Source organism: Daucus carota, chromosome 9, assembly GCF_001625215.2.
Source record: "Daucus carota subsp. sativus chromosome 9, DH1 v3.0, whole genome shotgun sequence".
NCBI lineage: Eukaryota > Viridiplantae > Streptophyta > Magnoliopsida > Apiales > Apiaceae > Daucus > Daucus carota.
In genome coordinates, this window is record NC_030389.2 from 34,100,806 (window position 1) to 34,121,136 (window position 20,331).

The window sequence follows — 20,331 nt, forward strand, 5'->3', positions numbered from 1 at the left end:
TCAGAAGCTGTTGTCTGAGCAAATGGATGATTTGGCCAACCAATTTCAGTTCTGGAAAGATATAGTTTTTGGGGGAAAGACAGGGAATACACCAGAGAAGGTTAGCTCTGGAAGTTTTGTTCATGAGCTTCAGAAGCGGATGTATGGGTCTGGTGGATCCTCTGATATGAAGTTCACTTTTACTTCTACGGATGATGCCACTGACAGTCCACGACCACGTACTGCAATGGATGCTCTTAAGGAGGCTGCAGGTACTGAATCTGTGTATGCTGCTGCTGGAAATTTGATGATGGAAGAGAATCGTGTTGCTGCGGAGCTGACCAAGAAGTTTGAACAGGAGAAGCCTGACAAGGATGATGAGGAGACCTAAATTTCAAACCTTTTCGATGATTAAGGGGGAGACAATTTAGGAATCTATATCTAAATAAGACTTGTGTGCTTAACTGGTTAAGTACTTTATGGCCCTATGTTTTTTATCTGCATTAAAGACTAAGTTGTTAAGTTGGTTTGAATTTGGTTGGATATCAGGTGGTTTATCCTGATTGAATTTGTTAAGTTTGTGTTGGATATATGTTGGATACCAGGTGGTTTATCCTGGTTTAGGATTTTATTTAAATTATCTATGCAAGTACTTTATTTGTTATCTGGTTGCATGAGTGTTATATTTGTTATATTGGATTTATATACTGATGTGATATATTTGTTAAGTTTTAGTGATATTAGATTGCTGTATTCAGGGGGAGTATTATTACTTTTCCTAAATATGGTGTAATCATCAAAAAGGGGGAGATTGATACTCTCAGTGTTTTGATGATCACACTGCCAGCAAGCTAATAGCATAAAACTGGTGCTTGTTAGCGAGCTATAAATAATATATGCATGTGCTAACAGCTTGATATTGCTTAGTATTATGTTTAGCTGTCAGCAAGCTTACAGGTTGTCATTCAGGCTTATCAGCAAGCTCACAGCGTGAACAGAATAGCAAATGGATAAAGATTGAAGTCGAAAAGTAAGGAGATTTATTAGGAATCGATTTGTAAGGACTTTAATATTTATATATGACTTATATAAATATTAGAGCTCAGTTTTAAATCAGAATTTCAAACAAAAACGATTTCCTAACTTGTAGGAGTGTTTATCTCTATCTCGATCTTATTTAAAACAACTCCTATCCTATTTCAAATTATAGTTTTTATATAAACGTTTTACTGAGTTTTCTTCACAACGTTTCTACGCTTTTTACTCAGTAAACTTCACAAGTTTAAACGTTCAAATTGAGAACAAATTATACGTGAGTTCGGTTGGAACAAGAACGTTGGAATTTGTTAGCAAATTGACCGTTGGATCTTTGTGTATATAAACTTGAGTGTGGTTTCCGTTTTGGTAGAGAACAAGAACACACATCAAGCTTCTGAAATACAACACACTTACATTGCAAAATCTTCACTTGAGCTCTAGTACTTATATTCGTATATATATCTATATTGAGAGTTCATAGTTTCGGTTGTATTACACTTATTCATTGTATTGTTCAAGGTGTAATGTTTTGTTGCTGTGTATCCAGCTTGTGAAACAAGGGAACAAGGGGACTAGTTAGCTTGGAGAATATACTTGGGAAGTATAGGTCTTAGTAGGCTTTTGGTTCGTGGTTCAGGGGTTTCAACAGGCTGATAACAGGAACAAGGGTTAAAAGGAGTTATATTATTGAATCATTGTAATCGTTAACATTATTGATTAATAATATAATCTCTTACCAGTTGGTAGGGGACCAGGACGTAGACCATTAGGGTTAGGGGTCGAACCTGGCTAAAATTCTCTGTGTTGCTAGCTTACTGATTATATCTGTTTTGCATTGCATCTGCATTGTTAGCTAGCTGACTATTTACTCTGAAAATTAACAGCAAGCTGTCTGTGACAGTATAACTATTCGGTAACATTAAAAATCGGGTATATTAGCCATAACACCTATTCACCCCCCCTCTAGGTGTGTAATTTCAGTATTGTTATTAAGTGAACATATATCTGTTTTTATGTGAAAGACAGTAACATAAATGAGAAACAAGCAAGTTTCAAATACTTGATTAGAGCCAGTTTTCTCACCTTATAACATGGAGAATAACCCTTGCACTCGAGATATTTACAGAAAAGTAAAATATTCCCGCTTGTAGTAAATACTAAATAATACTCCCTCCGTCCCTCTAAGTTGTTTACGTTCACTGTTTGCACGCATTTTGAGGCTCCCATAAAGTATAGTTCTATAATTTTTTTTCAAAATTTTCTTTTTTTAAATAAAAGTTTATATATCAAATTTTTATTCAGAGAAAAAAATTTAAAAAATATATTATGGAACTATACTTTAAATGAGTGTTGAAAAGCGTGCCAAAAAGTAACGTAAAGAAATGAGGGGGACAGAGGGAGTACTCCCTCCGTCCCATTCATTTCAATACGATTTTCTGTGGGATAAATATCAAGTAGGTCGCTCGTTTCATCCAAATGTATCAGCTGAGCCACTGATTCTCAAATTGACTCAAATGAGACACTCATTAGAAAAATTTGTATCAAAAATATCACTCTATTGTTAGTCGAAATTTTGAAAGTATTATATACTGAGTTTCGCACATTTTTTATGAATGATATTACATCCAAATAAAAGATTCTGAACTCTACTATTTTCGCTAATATTTTTAGATTTTTTAAAATTTAACTCCTATTTATTTTTATTTAAATCAAATAAAACAATCAAAAAATTAAAAATATATAGTTGATAAAATTGTAAAATTTTGAAAATATTAGCGAAAATAGTAGAACTCGGAATCTTTCATTTGGATGTAACACCATTCATAAAAAATGTGCGAAACTCAATATATAATACTTTCAAATTTTCGACTAACGATAGAGTGATATTTTTGATACAAATTTTTCTAATAAGTGTCTCATTTGAGTCAATTTAGGAATCAGTGACTCAATTGATAAATGTGGACGAAACGAGTGACCTACTTGATATTTATCCCAATTTTCTTTTTTAGATGTCCCATCATTTGTATACATTTTCAGAAATAGTATTCTAACTTTTAATAATAGTGTCATGTTCCTTACCAACCGGTTGCCGGAGAGAGTTATCTAACACACTATACGGGAGCCATTAGATCTATATTTTAAGGGCTCTGATTCAAAATTTTTTTTGATGTATCCGCGGAAGGGCGAACTCTCGATCCGCGGATATTATCCGCGGAAAGGGAAAACCCCGTTCCGCGGAAATTTATAGCGGATACTTAAGAAAACGAAGATTGAATCTGAGCTCTTAAAATATAGATCTAGCAGCCCCGTACAGTGTGTTAGATAACCTCGGCAACTGGTTAATAATGAACAGGATCCTTAATAATATAAAACACTATTCACCCATTACTTTCTTCTGCTATGTCCAATTTATAATAATAAAAACACTATCACACTCAATATTTTTCTCCACTATTTCAAATCTATCATTAAATACTCCTTCCGTCGGATAATTCTTGGCTTGTTTAATTTTTTATGATCAAATTGATCGAACTTTGACTACAAATTATATGTAATTCTCTTGTAATTTTAAAAATATAAAATATGCATAATAAAGTACGTAAAGTATATTTTTTTAATGATATAATTTTTATGATTGTTCTTAATCATATTATATATGTAATTTGTGGTCAAAGTTTGGTCAATTTGACCATCAAAATTTAAACAAGCCAAAAATTATGGGACAGATGGTGTATAAATGAATCCTACCACTTTACCACTTTTCATCTAATTTTAGTTATTTTGTACACTTTTTCTTAATCTCAATATCCATCCCAATGTATATAATTGATCGGGACGGAGGGAAGTATGAATTTTTATTTCTTCATCCCTCTTAATTAAATACATTGGTATATAATGATTGCCTACTCCTTGACCATGTCTTGGTCTTCATCCTTAATGAGATCGAAAGTACATCACATAACAATTCCAAATAATTGTTGTCGACTATATATGATCTTGCGGTTGAGCTCTAAATTCTGATCTACTATATACTTAGCAGATTAAAATTGAATAGCCAAGTGCATCCAAGCCTTGACAGTGATCACATATACTGTGCGAATATTCATTTTCAATATTTAATGTATAGAAAACAAAGAGCATCGATATCAAGTCATTAGTCACATGAAGAAACATGGTTAGCTAGTCCTACAAGCTAACGATACTATTTATAAATCTCCATGACTCCACGAGTAATGTAACATCATAGGACATAGTTTATTTGTAACTTATAAAGAAGTATAGTTCGTTTATATAATTAGGTGTAACATAAAATGAAGGGAATCTTCGTCATAGGTGTCCGGTCCTGGTGGGCTTCTTTTTTTCCAAGGTCCTGGCGGCCTTAACAAAGTTTACCCAGCATTGAGTGTATTTTTTTATAGGCTAGGGTATTGTTTTTTTTATCGAAAAGATTCCAGTAATTTTATTTTTGTTTTTGAAAGCAGATTCCAGTAATTCTTAAAAAGTATTTGATAAATTTATTAGTTAAATTTTGACTTGACTAAAAAATTCTGATTCATTAAAAATTTCTCTAACGAATATTCAATAATTCTTGAATCAATACTTCAGCCGGTAAGGTTCGAGTACCTAATTATACAACCATGTTCAAAATGGAATCATGTTGTGAATATTATCTTTATTCTTTCTTAAATATTCATTACTATTATAAGTCATGTGAAAAAATTTAAGAAAATATATTCTAGTTTTTTTTTTTGAAAAATAAAATATATTCTAGTTATTTAATTAGATTGCGTTTGAATTGAATTATAAATAATACGGCTTCAACTTTTATATTAGATTCTCAAATTTATATATCCTGAATTTCAAATTCCGTGTATCTAATATCACTAAATAAATTCAAATCCAGAAATATATTGCCAAAAAATATAAAAGTACGATCATAATGTTTTTCTCAAACATTACAAAACGTTTTTTCATTCGTACTCCTTTGGCAAAACGCATATTTAACACATCAATTTTCGGTATAAGAACATAAATTTCAAAAGCATAAATTGGTCTGCGTCTTTATTGTACCAACGAAGTTTTCTTGTCGAGGACATTGGGGCTGAGCGAACTTTATGCTCCAAACGACTGAACCTCCTAAAATTTTTGTGTTTACATTTACACATTCGAGACCGAAATAATTATGGCTCCATTTTCATTTACGTGAAACTTTTGAGACCATTCTCTACGTCGCATTTTCTGATCCATCCGTCCCCATGGCCCCGAATTATACGAGATTGCTCACCTAGTGTTTGAAGCTTCGAGTACACTGCTAATAACTCGTACTAATTAGTGACAATCATTGTGATTTGAGGACAAGGTGTCCATTCGGAGAAGCGTGTGGAATGATATAAAACAAAACATTCGGGGGTCCTGCTGACTTGGACTTATAACTTGAATGCCTTGCATACACACTTGATCACTTATCAACTCGTGCTTGCATTCACATGTACTTTTTTAGTCCAGAGATCTTTAGTTGAGATTCTATGATGCACAGACTGTTGGATGATCTTAAAATAAGTATTTCTTCTATAAAACAAATAAATGGAGTAAAAGTTAGAAGAATTAAGATTTATAAGTGATTGAAATGTTTGGAAAAGGAGTAGATTCTATGAAGAAAAGTTAGTATTTGCAATTTCTTATACGTATGAACAATACTTCTAACTTATAAACATAGAAGTCGGGTGTCAAACTCCATGACAAGATAAGAGTGGAATTCAGCTCACATACATTTCTATTCTGATTATAAAATTTTATTATATAAATCTTTAGAATAATATGTGTTTAAATAACTCTTGGCATGTGCGTGTGTAATCAATTAGCAAAAAGAAAATATATTTAAATAAAATTTGCTTAATAAACTCCCAAATATATCTTTGCCCGACTATGCACGCTCTACGACTATGTACACTCCGAGAGAAATAACAATAATATCAAATCACATAAAAATATATTTTGCATGATTATTTAAAAATTTTGAACCGTAAAATCATAAATTCATGAATTTAAGTTCAGGTATCTCGACTTTAGGCCGATGAAATTTATCAGTTGAAGGATTGTTTGCATTATTATTACAAGAGATTGGGAGCAGTGTGTGAAAATGACTCTAGCAAACATGAAAATTCTCAAATCAAACCAGTACTGTTCCTTGACTAAGTGTGAATCTTGTTATTTATTGATTATAGGGGCTTGCTTTCCGTCTGGGGTAGTCTGAAGTGGACACTTATGTCCAACACATAATAATGACAAAATTTTAATTGCCCTTAGTGAACCCCAAGGTTTGATTTCTGAGTGTATATACGTAATTTGTAGGTTTATATGTTCTTTTTTTACTTTTTGATTCCGTTTAAATTAATCTAGAAATTTAAAATATTTGTTCGAAGAATTTTGAATTATTAATAATTTATTGATATTAATAATATAATAAAAAAATAAAAAAAAATTGTTGTTAAACATTTTCTTAATTTTCCTTCCATAAATTTCTACATCATATAATTCTATGAGACATGTATTACTTATAATTAATTTCAAAAGTCTATTAATATTTTTATATTTAGAAAATTACATGAAGTTATTGGCACTGCTAATAGCTCTAGATCTCAATTTCAGTATGTTTCATGTTATTCAACATTTGCACGGGAATGCTGTATGCCTACCTGCATTGCTGGTTATGCTTGCATTTGCTTTTATCATTTCTTTGTCATTCTACTTTTTTTTTTATAAAATTTTCATTTCATTCCGTCCTCCATCCCATTCGGCCCTCCCGGACCGTATGAAACTGTACGGGGACTTCCTACACTTTGTGTCAAAGAACTGTAACTACCCATCTTCTGGGGATGAAAATAGCTAATAGCTATGCACATTTTTTGCTAGACCAAAACAAGAGTGTCACTGACTCGACTTTCTCATATTTCACAAATTTACAGCTGATATGGAAAGTAAGGAAAAGGAAAAAAGTCTAACGCGGCATCTCCAGTAGTGCTTGTTCTGAAACATAAGCTAATCCCTGCATCAGCCTGACAATTTCCATGGTATCATCAAGATAGTACTTGGCCTTGCTGGGTTTTTTACCGACAGTGCATTCAAATACTTCGGTCTTTGACGCTATCGTTTCACCTGCAATGGAACTGGTTATAACCTCGAACATATCTTCATCTGATCTGTCATCTCCTATGCACAGAACAAAATCTGGTATCATCCCTCTCTCTTGCATAGCAGATAGTAGGCGTTTTGCTACTAGCCCCTTGCTTACGCCCTGTACATTAAAAGCAGTCATTAGTCCAAGCAATTGCTCATCAGCTCAAACTTGGAATCTGTAAAAATTATTTAACGGATCTCCTCCTTATAATATATAGCGTTTGACCTCTACTTACCAAAAATAGACTGGTATGTACTAAAACTATATACCAGGAGGGTAATTTCATGAGACTAAAGCTCACAAGAAATAGCGACTACAAATATTAATCACCAGAAGTGAGAGCCACAGACTAACTTCCAGCAGGCTTGGTCTAATTTCAATATTCATACTATGGCTTTGAATCTAATTCACATTGATTCATAAGGTGCACATAATAGTACTTGATGATGACAGAATTTAAGTTCATTAGCAATTACTAAAATTCAATAGAACTATGGATCTTTATACAAAGGGTCAGTAATCACTCAAAAGAGAGACATCGCAGATAATATTTGAGAAGTTCAATCCATTAAACCCTAAACTTCTTCAGTTCTGTGAATCTGCTTACGATTATAATATGATCACCATTATCAAGCATGAAGTCAATATAAGTTTTCGACGAAAATTAGTTCCAACACGAGAATTATCTAAATTTAACTCAGTACACAAAAGCATATCATAAGAAGCTCAAATCAGTACAATCACAAGATAGTAGTCTTGGTCCAATAAAAGACTTATAGAAGTCGAGTAGAATTCAGGAACGCTTTACAGCTATTTTTTCAATATTTCTCTTGTTTTTTTCGAAGAACCAAATAGAATATAACTAACTCTGTTTAGTAGTATATTTTCTACTACTAGAACCATTAGAATTAAGACAAACATATTAGCTAATCATGACAGACTAATTTATAGGCACAGGGGTGTGTCAACTGCTACAAAAGCCCAACTTCAATATCCAAAAACGTAGTTCTAAAGATGCTTTGTTTAGTGATACAGCTATATCTGCTGCAATGGACAAATTGCACTCAATGCACCAAAAGGAGTTTCACTCTGGTGCAACACAGTTTCCATATTTGACAGACTAAACAAGATCATGCACATCTACCAAATAAATGCCTAAACATTAGTAGCAAGGGCAAGGAGTACCCAGTTTTCCACAAGCATTATTAACAACGATTTTGGTAATTTATCTGAACATGACCTGCATTCTGAATTTGGAACGAAGGGAATATGTTGCAGAGATATTTCAGATGATGCAAATATTAATGTTAATGTAATAAAGATAATTACCTGCGGCTTAACCTCACATGACCTAAATTCTGAATTTGGAACAACAGGCATATATTGCAGAGATATTTCAGATGATGCTATATTAATATTACCGTAAGAAAGATAAATTACCATCTTATCAAGACAACATAGTAGCAAATGTGACAACTTGCACGCCATCTGATCATGACAGACTAATCTCTATGCATGGTGATTTGTCAACTGCTACAAAAACCCAAACTAAATATCCAAACCCTAGTTCCGGAGGTGCTTTGTTTATTTATACAGCTATATTTGCCACATTAGATAAATTGCTCTCAACGCAGATTTTTGACTTTGAAGCAACACAGTTTCCATAAGTGGCAAACTAAACAAGATCATGCGCAATCTACTAATAGATGCCTAAGAATTAGTAGTGATGGCTGAGGAGTACCCAATTTCCCATAAGCATTATTATTTATTAACAACGATCTTAGGTAAATTAACTGACCATGACCTACATTCTAAAATTGGGAATGACGGGCATATATTTTGCAGAGATATTTCAGATGATGCAATATAATTATTACCGCCGGAAAGAAAATTACCTGGGGCTTAACCTCCACAACATTCTGCCCGCTTTTGACCGTCACTGGTTCATTGGCCAGTACGCTTTCAAGATGATCAAGTAGTTCTTTAGCTTGACAAGAACCAAAATCAGGATCTGCATCCTCATAACACCAGACTGCTGCAGTTTCCTTGTCTTCAATTGTTGATCCATCAGTTGTCTCAGTGTACAGCTTCATGACAGGTTCTGCTATCTGCTTCCAACTACAATCTACTACCGGTGCACATGTTTCCCATTCGGCATGTTTGTTTAGTCTGCAAAGAAACATAATTTTTATTTCAGAGTTGATCTGATTTGTCCAACTAATAAATTCTTAAGCTTCAAAAGCTATTGAATAACTAAAACAATGCAATCAACTTGTGCAATGCATACCTAAAGAAGAAACCATGTTCAGCTCCAATGCCCAAATTCTCACATTCAGAGAACCATTCACTTAAAGTATTTCGACTTCTAGCACTGACAATAAAGACCATATTGTTTTTATCCCTGCACAAATTGTTCAGGACTTCTATGGTTCTAGAGGTTGGGCTCTTGTCAATTGCACACTGAGGCATCAATGTGCCGTCATAATCCAAAAGGATTGCTCGAGTTGTAGTCCTCTTATAAGCTGAAACAATGTGCTCCATTGAGAGCTTTCTAAAATTTGGATCAAGTGCTACAACCCTGAAACTTAACCCAAATCCAATGCCCCAGCATCTTCGTCCCACATGATCTTTACACGTCCTCTCCAAATCTTGCAAGAAACTACGAGCCCAATACCCAACATCATGGGTGCTTACATATCTATAATGTTTCTCATGTCGTAGTTGTTTCTCTGGCTCTGCCATTTCCAAGGCACAATCCATAGCCTCTGCAACAATATCAATATTCCACGGGTTCACTCGAATAGCTCCACTTAAAGAAGGAGAGCACCCAATGAACTCTGACACTACCAGCATACTCTTTTTCAGAGTGTTAGAGGTCAGGCCAAGCACCTGGTCGAGCCTCTCATTCCCTTGGCGGCTAATTATGTACTCATATGGTATGAGATTCATTCCATCCCTTACTGCTGTAACCAAACAACACTCGGCAGCCACATAATACGCTATTCTCTCGCAAAATTTTAAAGGCTGATCAATTAAGATGACTGGCTCATATCCTGGTTTTCCAAATGTTTCATTGATTCTCTTTACTGTGGAATCAGTCTCGGCCTGAACTTCCTTCACATCTTTTCCACGACCTCTAGCTGGTAGTGCTATTTGAACCAAAACAGCCTTTCCCTGCCACTCTGGATGTTGAATAAGCAACTGTTCCATGGCCAACAACTTCAGGCTAATGCCCTTAAAAATGTCCATATCATCTACCCCAAGCAACATGATCTTACCTTGATCACGAAACTGTGTCATAAGATCAGCAACCTTTGCTTCAGTCTCTGGAAGGCTCAAAACAGATTGAAGTTGAGACATGTGAATACCAACAGGAAGTATCTTGATGCTAACAGTTCGGCCATAATACTCTAGGCCAATATAACCTCTCTTAGATTCATAAGATAGACCAAGCATGCGACTACAACACGAGAGAAAATGACGAGCATAATCAAATGTATGAAAACCAATCAGATCAGCATTCAATAATGCTCGGAGGAGTTCCTCTCTGATTGGTAAAGTCTTATAGATCTCTGATGATGGAAATGGACTATGAAGGAAAAACCCAAGTTTCACCCGGTTAAATCTCTTTCTCAGAAAGGTGGGCAATACCATGAGATGGTAGTCATGAATCCACACAAAATCATCTTCAGGATTAATCACCTCCATAATCCTATCTGCAAATATCTTATTAACTGAAACATAAGCCTGCCAAAGTGAGCGATTAAATCTACCACCAAGATCCGGTGATAAAGGTAACATGTAATGAAACAACGGCCACAACTGCTGCTTACAGAACCCATGGTAATATCTACTATAGAGATCAGGGGGTAGAAAGGTGGACACACAATTAAACGTCTCCAGGAGGATTTGAGAGGCCTCGTCCTGCTCATTTGGGGGGATTTCTTCTTTAAGTGTTCCCACATAAAAAACTTCAATATCATCATCACCCAACCCCTCTTTCAGCTGGAGGAGAAGTGAGGTCTCATCCCAACTAAAAGTCCAACCATTGCTACCATCTGTTTTACGTTGGGCCTTAATAGGCAGCTGATTAGCTACAATTATTAGTCTATCTGATTGAGCAACCGAAGATATATCATCAGAGCACACACTCTCAGATGGGTCACCATCAAGATCAGAGATTATGCCAGGAACAGTCATAACTCTTGGAATTCTCCGACTCATTCGCCCTAAAGATGGTGATGGACCCTCACCCGAGGCAAGCTCCAAGAGGTTTGAGTATGATCTTGACACCATTTTCACTCCTCAATCCCTCCCAAAACAAAATTTGCTTGCAAACTTAAAAACCACCACTTCCCCACAAAATCAAACAAAGATCACAAACCCAACAATAACCACTCCATACCAGGATCTCTCCATCTTCCAAGTTAGTGAGTACTAATCAAAACCCTAAAACAAAAAATATAGATAAAGATCATCAATAATTACAAGCCAAAACAAACCAAAAGTTATAAGATCCGGGTCAATCTTAACTTTGACAATAACAACATAAGTGTGGATAATACATGATGCTCCAGTCAGATAAATAGATAAAGACAGGAAATGAATAGATTCATAACATCATATAATTATACATATACTGTAGGCCTGTAGCAAACCACAAAATGACACTGATTGATTGTGAACATAGATAAAGATAAAGATAACTAAAACAATTAACCCTCATCAAGAAAGTAAAGATCTAACAAAAAGCTAGCATTTTTTTCATCCAATAAAAATAAAAAATAATAACAAATTCAAGAAATTCAAGAAAAGTTGAAGATCAATTACCAGAGCTTGAATAATTGAAGCCCAGAAAGTAAAATCACCCAAAAAGAGCTCCTGAGATTTATCTTTATGAACAGCTAAAGCTTGCTCAAGCAACTTATATATACACACAGATATACACACAAGTTACATAAATAAATGAACACTAGCACAGTGCACAGTGTAACATAACTGTTAAATACACCAATTAATGTTTTTACAGTTATAGATAAAGTAGTAAGAATTAGTGGCCGTTGATGAGAGATGATCTAACGGCTGGGAAGTAAAGATGGGGGAGATGGAGAGTTGACAATGGATGTAGATGTAGATAATGTTGTTGTTGCATGTAATAAAGCCTCGGTAAAGCCGCCACGAGGGAGGGTGTGGGACCCGGCTGGAGTTTTTGTCTTGGATTGTTGTTTGAAAGTTTACTGTACAACGTGGCTATTTATGCTTTTGTCTCCTGTTGAATTAGGAGCCACGTGGCGTGTTTTGAGGTCCTGCTTTGGTTGTTGTGTGGTGTTTGACTTTGACCCGTTTATTCTGTCCGGATAGATCCGGCTGGAGCCTCTTAAACTCGAGTATTTTCAAATTTCAGGATTAATCGGTGGAGTGCTGATTATAGATCAATAGTATTAGGGGCCGTTTGGTTGGGGGTAGTTAACAAAGGGAAAGGGAAACAATCAGTTTCATTCTTTTGTTGTTGTTTGTTTTACAAAAATCGTCATTCCTTTTCCTTTCTTTTAGTTTTAGGTTTACCCCAAATCCCTCCTTGTCCATTCCCCACCCTCCCTTGGGTATTTCTTTTCCCTTTCCTGATTCTTATTTTATTATCATTTATAATTTATTTCAGATGTCATTAACATCAAAAGTAATATGTAAAATATTTTTGAAAATCAAAAATAAATTTTAATTTAATTTTTATATATTAAAAATAATTTGAATATAAAATTAATAATATTTTTAAATAATTAAATATATCAAATTATGAAATGTAAATGAACTATATTATTATATATGTAAATATATTTGAAATTTTTGATATTAAAATATTTGAAAATTAAATATAGGGATAATCATATAATTTTCCATTCCGTTTCCGGATCAAAACCAAACAGGTAATACAATTCAGCATCATTCTTTTCCTTTCATTTCATTTCCCTTTCTGGATTCCATTCTGTTTCCCTCAGTCGAACCAAACGGCCCCTTAATATATATGCTCCTTCCGTCCCAAAATACATGTCATTTTGACTTTTTGTACGTAATTTGATATTCAAATGAAACATACTTCTATGTATTATTTTTCAAATTTTTTTTTCCTGAATAAAAGTATAACATCCATATTTTTATTCAGAAAAAAAAATTGAAAAATAATATATATACACATGTTTTATTTACACCTCAAATTACGTGAAAAAAAGTCAAAGTGACATGTATTGTGGGACGGAGGGAGTAATTGATATGATTTATAAATTGTATTCATAATAATTTTAATATATTAGTTTAATTTATTATATAACATATGAAGAATTTATAATTATTATTAAGCGGATTTTAAAAATCAAATCAGAAAGACATCTTGTTAGAAATTCATCAACTGAATTACAATTTTTTGAATGATATATACACATATATTAAACTAATTCAAAGTAATGGTTAAAAAAATTTGTATCTAGACATTTTTTTGGTGATAAAAAATCTATTCCAAATGAGAAATCAGTTTCAGTTTTCAGACTATATCTCAGTCATTCGTTTATAAGATAACTGATATATGAATTTGACAAAAGATGAAATAAATAAATATATGAATATATTTTATTATCGAAATGATTATCAATTAAGTATTTCATACCTGACTATATTACTCCCTCCGTTTCAATTTACATGTCCACTTTCAAAAAAAATATTTGTTTCAAATTATTTGTCCACGTCAACTTTCAATGCAAAATCATATTTCCAAAGTCAATTCTACTCCACATATCTCTTATTTATATATCCTAGATCAATCTCACTCCACATATTTTGATTTAAACTGTGTGATTTTTTAAAAATGGACATCTAATTTGAAACGGAGGTAGTACTATATTATGTGGGTGTTTGTGTACGGCTTAAAAGCTGAATAATCCAAGTGGTGGGCTTATCCTCTGTTGTCCCGGGAGACCCTTGTTCGACTCTGGCTCATCTCAAAAAGTATTAGAACAGATAATAATTTATAAGGCATATAAGCCTGCATTGTCAAAAAAAAAAAAGCCCAACTTCTGAATTTATAAGTTAGAAGCACTTATTCGTATCATTTGTGTAAAAAAATCAAAAAGCACTTATAAAAAGTTAAGAATGCTAACTTTTGTTTCAGGACTTCTACTTATCTCCCAAACACTTTAATCACTTATAAGTTTTAATTTGTTTCTAATTTCTACTCCACTTTTTTATTTTAAGCAAGAAACACTTATTTTAAGTTCACCCAAATTTTTCTTGTAATTTGCACACTATGATTATGTTTTCTTGACGAGCTGTGATGACAAGGAGTCGTTTACAATGTTTATTCGCCTTGGTAAGATTGACAAATTAATTAACTACGTAAGACAAGAATCAAGATGAAGAGAAGGAGATAAGGCACCTGTATTTTTACTCTTTTAAACAAAACACCAATTAGTTTATTACCGCTTACAATAAATAATATTATCTTGTTAACAACATTATCTTATCCTATAGCTTCTCCAGTTCTCGTGGGTGAACTATCATTGCTTGTTTTTACTTTTCCTTTAATATAAGAAAGCTCCGGTAAAACTTAGGATTCAAGTCGGAAAACATTTTACTGCATACGGAAAACACGCTACGATCTCGTTTAATTAATTTTATTATATTTAATTTATTATTTATTTAGCGAAATTCTGTGCATGTTTGGAAAACATCACTTCTCGCTTTTTAGAAAGTCAGAAATATTTATAGAAAATTGATAATGCTAATTTTTGTTTGAGGAATTCTATTTTTTTTCTCAAACAGTTTAATAACTTCTAGTCCACCTTTTTATTTTAAGCAATAATCACTTTTTTTAAGTTTGTCCAAACGATCCCAGTGTCTTTTCCTGAAATAAATACTTATTTTAAGGATATAATATATAATATAAACACTCTAAAAATATATATTTCAATAAAAAATACAAATATATACTTTTTCTGGATAAGTATAGCCAAAGAGGTTCAAGGCCTTTCTTTGAATTTATATATTATTTTAAGAATCCTAGATCAGCTGATTAATCCCCCTACCTATGGACTCGACTTTTAAAATTCGATTAATCACTATTATTTTTCTTAAATTATATGATTATAAAATTAAACTAATCATCAATTATTGTTATAATATTATAAAATATCTAATTTTTAATCCAATTAATCATTTATATTAATCTCAATTATTCAATTAATCCCTAATTCATTACGATCACGATTTTTCCAACAATAGTAACATGAATATAAATAATTTTATTAAAGAAATAGGGTTTTGAGAGCAAGACGTATATGTACTCCGGTAGATGAATGCCCCGGTAGAGACAGCTAAGTGAGCCAGCTAGCCAACAACGAAACAACCTTAACACAGCTGTATCTCACTTTCCCAAACTCTGTGCTTGCTGTCACTCTCTTTCCTCTCTTTCTTCAGGTGGGTCTCACCTACCCCACTATATCCTGTCCAATCCTCCAAGATCCTACAAGATCATGGTGGGCAAATGTTTCAGCCAACACATAAATTCAAATACAGAAAATATCATCCAATAGTAAAATTTTGAGAATATACAGTACTCCTTCCATCCCGGCCAATTCTTTAAGTTTGATTTGAATACAGAAATTAAGAAATATGTATAAAATAGTGAAAAAAGAAAAAAAAATGGGTGAATTGGTGGGACCACTAATTTTTAATGTATAAAAGGGAGATAGTGGAGTAAAAATTGTGTGAAAAGGAAGTAAAGGTAGTGTGAAAGGGAGGAAAAGTTTGGTAGTGGTGGAACCCATTGACTATTTTTAGTAAGTTTTGAAACGTAAGAAATTGGATAGGTAGTCTCAAAAAGGAAGCGGTAAAAAATCTGGTGGGACGGAGAGAGTACACATGAAGTTATATGAATTTAAAAAAAATTAATACTGATCAGTATAAATAAAATTAAAATGAAAAAGAAATTCCGACTTTCAGTAAGTTTGAACTGAGAGTTAAATATGAATGTAATGAAAGGGTCTTTCTAGTGTGTGCCCAAGGGCACACATTAAGCACTAAATTTGATGAGTTTAGTGGATTTTGATTGGTGGAGTTGGTGTAAATGCAAGGGGGGCCATCCATATTTATGATTACATGACCAATAAGAATGCACCAAACTCATAAAAATTAGTGCTTAGTGTGTGCCCTTGGGCACACCATAGAAAAACCGGTAATGAAATAGTATATTTGATGCTAAATACAGAATAAATTTTTATAATTTTTATAATTTCATTTCATCCGACTAAACATCAAATGGTTCATGTGGTTCATGTTCCTTATTTGTATCTTGATAACATTTGCTTCGAAAATTGAGCAATTGGAAACACAATACTCATATTTTCTCCGCGCTTTACTCTTATAAACTGTAGGAGGATCACGTAATAGAAATATGTTTTTAAAGAAAGGATGATATCATAGTTTACAAGCCACGACATGAAATGGGATCTTAATCGAATAATCGAACAAGGACTTTCGATTGGAGTAAATACATATATAAAAGATAAATATTAGAAGAGTTGAAATTTCATCTAATCCGGCAAGGATAATATTTTATATAATGATTAACGAGCAGGAGTGGATTAGCTTTGGGCTTTCAACGGAGCCCCACTTTCTATTGCCGGCCACAGGCTCATTGTGTAATGATGAAAAATTTACATATGATCGGGAGAAGCAATGGACAGGCGTATTTTCTATGCGAGCAAGTCGACAATCTATTCTATCGTCGAAAAAATAAAATTTTAGAGTAAATATCTAAGAGCAAGTCCAACAGCTGCCCTATTTATTGTCCTAAGTCATAATATAGGACATTTGATGAAAAAACTTGATCCAACAGTGTCCTAGTGATGCCTTATATCACTAGGACAACCCATTCAAGCCCTATTTTTGAGGCACTCTCTCTCCTTGCCCTATCCCATATTTTATAATAAATTCTTACAACACTCTCTTTCTCTCTCTATTTTATATTATGTTTTAACGATGAAAGTGAACTTTTAATAATAAAATATTGAACATATAATGAAAATAAAGCACATTGTTAGAGTTGAAGTTAATAGAATATGTCCTAAACTACTAGGACATAATTTTTTATATTATATTTAGGACTCCAACTAGGACACTGTTGGACTTGCTCTAAAGTCTAAATCGCTAAACCCGGAATGACGAATAGGATGATATATAGACCTTTACAAACAGCCGCAGAGGGAGTCATGACCAGAAAATGTATGGGTTTTTTTTGAAATCGGACTCTTTTCATTTTTCAATCAAAAAAGTCCAGTCCACAATAACACAAGACTAGCAAAATGAGAGAAGGGTTATCTAACGAAGAAATAAACAAAGAGCGTGTAGAGACTAAACTTCTTATTTCTCACATATCAAATGTCATACAAGCACCTCCTTATATAGGGTAAAGAACATGAGTTGCAGGTGAACTGAAAAATCAAAAGTTGAGAAAATCAAAGGTGAGTAAGTTTAATAGTTAGGTAATTAATAAGTTACAAGAAGGCATCTACATTATGTACATAACATTTCCCCTTGGATGACTTATACAAATAACATGCCTCGTTAAAACCTTACTGGGGAAAAAAAACCCTGTGGGAAAAAATTCCTAGTGAAAGTAGAAGAGTACATGTAATGTATAATGACTCCCCTCATATAAATATGACTATGAATATCATCTTATGCCTCGAAGTTGGCGCATCTCAATCTTGTGTATCAACTTTTCGAAGGAAGATGTAGGAAGTGCTTTTGTGAACAAGTATGCTGGATTTTCACATGATCGAATTTGACAAACATCAATTTCACCCCTTTGTTGAAGTTCACGGGTAAAGAAGAACCTTGGATCAATGTGCTTTGTCATATCACCTTTAATGTAACCTTCTCGAGTCTGAGTGATGCATGCTTCATTATCTTCGAATAAAATAGTAGGACTTCCTTTATTAACTAAAAAACCATATGATTCTCGAAAATGATGGACCAAAGACCTCTTATTATACAATCTCTTTGTTTATTTCTTTATTATATAACAGGAAGAGAGAAACAGAGAACGAACAGATACACCAAAAGAGACACGGTTATAATAAAAATCGTCTCGCAATTAAAAACCTCTTTTTGCTCTTTCGTTGTTTCAAAATTCTTTTACATAATTCTTAATTTTGAACAATTTTGATTTAAATTGAATATTATAATTTACATACATGTATGATGTATCATAAGTGATTGATGTATATTTGTGAACCTGTATTTAATTGAAAGATTATTTATTTTTTAAATTGTTGTTATTTGTACTATCATATTATAATATTTTTGACAGTCCATGTTGCAAGAGAGATTTTCTTTGCTATGGATATTGTCGAGACTCGGCTCCGTAACAAGATTAGGGACAAATTCAAGCGGATACATATAATATTTGTTTTGTTTCAAATATAGAAAATAACTGATATATTTTTGACATGATTATGGATATTTCGATAGGAAATGAGGGTCATGTTCAAGAGAGAACCATTAAAGAGAGAATCCATAGAACTGTTGCCTTATTTCTAATATTAGTTAGGGTTCTGCAGCTGAACTTCACATGCAAAAAATGTCAATATCTATGTATTATATTTTAAAATTATTTTTGAACACACACAACGATGAAAAAAACATGTATTTAGATTTAAATCCTAAAAAACTATTTAAAATTTAGGGTTCTGCAGCAGAACTTTAGTGGTTCTATGGTTTTATTTTAAGGACTGGTTCTCTCTTGAGCGCGACCCTTGGAAATGATGCTTGCAATTCAAATTTATCCCTTTGTATACAAATGACGTGACAAACAAATGATTGATTTTTGTCAGAGTTACCAGTTTTGTTTCCTGATCATTTAACACAGAGAATTACAAAATTCTTAAAACTAAAAATGAAATTAAAGATATTTCAAACAATTCAAATTGCACCAACATCCCACGAAGCAGCAACATCACAATTGACCTTATCACATAAAAACCATTGTTAGAACGGTGTTCAGAAACATAATCATATAAACTGAGATAGGAGGAGCAGCACCCCAACTATCTTCATGCCGGATATTAGCTATAAACATGCCGAAAGTGTAAACCTTAATGGATTAACAATATTTTTTTTTTTTTGCTAAGTAGATTAACAATATTTGGGCGTAAAAGGTGAATTTTTGCAATAATTATCACCACTAGCTCAGATTTGAAGCAGGTTTTCCAAATCCCAAAAACATCCATAAAATCATTCTCAACAGATGTAATATCAAACACTCCAAACATAATTAAATAAAAACATAACAAAAACTCCAACGCTCCAAAAAGAGAGTCATATGAACACCCAAAAAATTAGGTTTTATTCAAAAAAATTCGATGAAAACAAAAGAAAACAAGGGGTTGTGGCTTTTTACAGGAGAAGAAAGAGTGGAAACCCCTCGACTAACCTGGACAAAGACAAAGACAAAAGATAAAGAGCGATTCTTCAAATTCTAATTTTTGAAATTGATTTTAATTGGATAGTTTATGTACATAAAGATGATCCATTATTACTAGCACGAGTAATCAATCAAATATTACTAACGAGGATTTGGAAAAAAAATTGGAACAATTCTTGAAACTCACATTTTCCTCTGAACAGATATCAGATTATTCAAATTTTTAGACAGCCTACATTCAACTCAGATCAGCGATTTTTTGAAAATCAGATTTTCATTTTACCCGAATCAATATACTTATATAAAGGAGAAGCGAGGGGCGTGTATGTGGCGCCTCTTACATCGCTCCGCTCTATTTTTCTAATTTTCTGGAATTTTTGGATGAAAAATATCAAAAATTAAAATTACCTTTTTTAGTTTCGGGTATATTAGAAGGAAGTTTTACAATCTGATTTTGATTTAGATTATTTATGGAATATTATAAGGAAGTTTTAGAATCTGATTTTGTTTCAGATTATTTATGGAATATACTAGCTTAAAAATTTTAATCTGATTTTGTTTCAGATTATTTAATTATGAGAAAAAGTAGCACAAGTATCTCTGCACCTATAAATACCCCTATAGATTGTAAGGTTTTGGATCATCTAAACAAAACCTCCTCTCT

The 20,331-nt window shown here is 33.0% G+C and overlaps 1 protein-coding gene across 1 annotated transcript; it reads right to left on the bottom strand.

The window, feature by feature from the left end:
- Positions 1-6,885: 6,885 nt before the first annotated feature.
- Positions 6,886-12,320, bottom strand: LOC108202604 (alpha,alpha-trehalose-phosphate synthase [UDP-forming] 6). The gene is made up of 4 exons (XM_017371077.2): positions 12,026-12,320; positions 9,483-11,644; positions 9,091-9,364; positions 6,886-7,312 (listed from the first exon to the last, which is right to left on the bottom strand). The coding sequence occupies exons 2-4, from the start codon at positions 11,489-11,491 to the stop codon at positions 7,016-7,018; spliced, it is 2,580 nt and encodes an 859-aa protein (XP_017226566.1). The 5' UTR covers positions 11,492-11,644; positions 12,026-12,320; the 3' UTR covers positions 6,886-7,015.
- Between the last annotated feature and the right edge of the window lie 8,011 nt (positions 12,321-20,331).

Bases quoted from the DNA above. Each gene is read 5' to 3' on its own strand.
- LOC108202604 (XM_017371077.2), bottom strand. From the start codon at position 11,491: ATGGTGTCAAGATCATACTCAAACCTCTTGGAGCTTGCCTCGGGTGAG. The intron at 9,365-9,482 runs GTATGCATTGCA...GTTTCTTTGCAG, and splicing joins GAACATGGTTTCTTCTTTAG to ACTAAACAAACATGCCGAAT. The intron at 7,313-9,090 runs GTAATTTTCTTT...TTTAATGTACAG, and splicing joins TTGTGGAGGTTAAGCCCCAG to GGCGTAAGCAAGGGGCTAGT.